The sequence below is a fragment of the Otolemur garnettii genome, unplaced genomic scaffold (assembly GCF_000181295.1).
Source record: "Otolemur garnettii isolate 467f Iridium unplaced genomic scaffold, OtoGar3 scaffold00018, whole genome shotgun sequence".
Classification (NCBI taxonomy): Eukaryota; Metazoa; Chordata; class Mammalia; order Primates; family Galagidae; genus Otolemur; species Otolemur garnettii.
In genome coordinates this window covers 28,406,340-28,409,557 of record NW_003852413.1, presented here as the reverse complement: position 1 = coordinate 28,409,557, position 3,218 = coordinate 28,406,340, and the positions used below count along the sequence as shown (strand labels likewise).

Sequence of the window (3,218 nt, the reverse complement as noted above, 5' to 3'; positions counted from 1 at the left end):
CATAGGCCAGGTGCCGTGGTTCATGCCTATCATCAAAGTAAATGATCTAAGAACTAGAACCTGACCTATCTTTTCCACTGCATCTTGAACACTTAGAACAACTCCTGGCACGGCATGGGGACTCACATCTATAATGCCAGCACACTGATAGGCCAAGGAGGGAAGAAGAGCACTTGAGGTCAGGATTTTGAGACCAGCCTGAGCATCAAGGTTGAGACCTTGTCTATACAAGAGAAAAAAAGAACAACTTCTAGCACATAGCAGGCACCCTGTTGACTGGCTGGCTGATTTCTGAGTCCCCTTACTGGAGGGCTACTATGGTCACAGAGGGATGAATTTGTACAGTGCTGATTACAGGCACTGAGATCAGAATGCTGAGTTACAGCTGTCCTTTATTGTCCATGGCCACGGTGGCAACACATTCCTATATTTACTCTGACCCGTGCTGCTTTCACTTCTTGACAGCACATGTTCCCTAGAGGCTGGGTGTAGTGTGTTCTTGGCATTCTCAGTGCCCAGCTGGAACTAGGAGGTTGTTTATGTGTAGGGAAGCAGTGGAAAGCTACAGTACTTACAGTACTACCATTCAGCCTATTATTGCTCAAATCAGCTTTTAGGCCTAAAAGGACATTTAACCACCATTTGTGGCATTCTGGCTTTGGAAAAATGTATTTCAGATTTCCAAATAACTAATTTGAAAGTGCATTTTTAGAACCCAATAATTTGGAAGTTGTAATTTGGAAGTTTGTAAACATACTTGGGCTGTTAAGTAAATCTGAATGTGTTCTTGAGTTCAGGTTTTGGATTCTTGAGTTCAAGTCCAGAGTTACTCTGACAAACTATTGGTCTTACTTTTTTTAGAACATTGCCGTTATCTCTAACCCTAAACTTGAGTGTTCATTCTCTCCTCTAACTTGCCTTCCTTCTGCCATATTCATTTCTAAAGCTTGGGAAGATAGGAATCCCATAAATTCCACACTGCTATGGTTTCTTCTTTTCACAGTTGTGTTCTAGAAAGCTGGTAGTTGCTTTGCCTTCTGAATTAATGCCTCATTATAGAAGAGCACCGTGTATCACTCATGCCTTTCATGCATCCCCCTTAGTTATTTTACTCTAATCTCTGCTGCTTGGGGCCAGGAATGCCCCCAGTAAGAATCCACCCTGCAAACCTTGAGAGCAGCTTATTATATTTAGGGAGGGCTCCTTCTGGAAAGCAGAAAGATGGCTGTTTCCTTTGATTATTTCTTATATGATCCATGGCATAAAGGAATAGGCAACTGAATCCATACTTTTAATCACCTGAGAAAGCAAACTGCTGAAGGGTTTGTGGGAGAGAAGTCATGTTTTGGTGTATTTTGTGGTAGAGGCAGAAAAGAAGCGTGAGGCCAAGCAGCGAGCTAAGGAAGCCCAGGAACGGGAATTGCGAAAGCGGGAGAAGGCAGAAGAGAAGGAGCGTCGGAGAAAGGAGTATGACGCCCTCAAAGCATCCAAGCGGGAGCAGGAGAAGAAACCTAAGAAGGAAACAAATCAGGCCCCGAGTAAGTTTTCTTTCTGTTGTGAAGTTACAGCAAGGGTACAGTGGAGAGACTTCACTTGTACAGTGAGTTTGCAAACCTTTGTCAGATAAACCATAAAGCCTGGGGGTAGCATGGAAGAATGTGAAGGAAATAAGGCCCCGAGAGTTTGGTTTTAGGGGGAATTCTCCTAGGGACATAGTGCCCTCCTGTTTTGTTTCCCTAATGCCCTTATACTTCTGTACAGATATTTTGCTGTATGTGTCTTGGAGCATTCCCAGAACAGGAGTCTGACAGGTGTGAGGTTTTAAAGTAACTGAGATTGGCAAAAATCAGACATGGTCAAGTTACTTTTAAAAGTCCCTCATAGGCCAGGTGCCGTGGTTCATGCCTGTCATCCTAACATTCTGGGTGGCCAAGGCAGGTGGATTGCTTGAGGTCAGGAGTGCAAGACCAGCTTTAGCCAGGCATTATCAGGCACCTGTAATCCTGTGATCCCACCTACTCGGGAGGCTGAGGTAAGAGGATCGCTTGGGCCCAAGAATTTGAGGTTGTTGTGAGCTATGACATCATGGCACTCTACCTAGTGCAACATAGACTCTGTCTCAAAAAAATAAATAGGGCGGCACCTGTGGCTCAAAGGAGTAGGGCACTGGCCCCATATACTGGAGGTGGTGGGTCCAAACCCAGCCCTGGCCAAAAACTGCAAAAAATAAATAAAAATAAAAAGTCTTTCATAGCCTGGTACATTGGCAAGTGCCTGTGGTCTTGCTGTTCAGGAGGCTGAGGTGGGAGGATTGCTTGAACCAGGAATTTGAGACCAGCCTGGGCAACATAGTGAGATGCTATCTCTTAAAGAAAAAAAAAGTCCCTGGCTTGGCTCCCATACCTCAGTGGTTATGGCGCCAGCCACATACACCGGGGCTGGCAGGTTCAAACCCAGCCTGGGCCTGCTAAACAACAACTACAACAAAAAACAGCCAGGCATTGTGGTAGGTGCTTATAGTCCCAACTGCTTGGGAGGCTGAGGCAAGAGAATCACTTAAGCCCAAGAGTTAGAGGTTGCTATGAGCTGTGACACCACGGCACTCTACCAAGGGTGACACAGCGAGACTCTGTCTCAAAAAAAACAAAAAAACAAAAACAGTCCCTTGTATCATTTTTGAAGTATAGTGGGTAGGTTTTCTCTGTAAAGTCAGCAATGCCTGTGTTTTTTTTTCATCTAAGTCAAAACAGATCACCCTTTTTGCTTGAACACCTGCATTCAGGTAGCCATAGTGTATAGAGAAACACATTTTCAGCTCAGTGCCTATAGCTAAGGGGTTAGGACACCAGTCACATGCACCCAGGCTGGTGGGTTTGAACCCGGCCAGGGCCTTGCTAAACAATAATAGCTGGGCATTGTTGCCGGTACCTGTAGTCCCAGCTACTTGGGAGGCTGAGGCAAGAGAATAGCTTAAGTCCAAGAGTTTGAGGTTGCTATGAGCTGTGACAAACGGATTTCTACCAAGGGTAACATAGTGAGACTTGTCTCAAAAAAAAAAAAAAAAAAGAAAAATACATTTTCGTGCTTTGCTGGAATATGTCCACTAGTGATGTGGCTACATGCTAGGGAGAATCATGTAACCTCTGGGTCAAAAGGGTGAAGCATGTAAGGGGTAGGGTCTCAGTATAGAGGATAGATAGAGCCTGTGTCTCTGTCCT

The 3,218-nt window shown here is 44.9% G+C and overlaps 1 protein-coding gene across 1 annotated transcript in view; it reads left to right on the top strand.

Annotated features, from left to right (window-relative positions):
• LRRC59 (leucine rich repeat containing 59) overlaps positions 1–3,218 on the top strand; it is a 16,932-nt gene that overhangs the window by 12,148 nt on the left and 1,566 nt on the right. Inside the window, exon 6 of the mRNA XM_003786493.3 lies at positions 1,365–1,538. Coding sequence (XP_003786541.1) covers positions 1,365–1,538 — 174 coding nt within the window. The remainder of the gene's footprint in view (positions 1–1,364; positions 1,539–3,218) is intronic.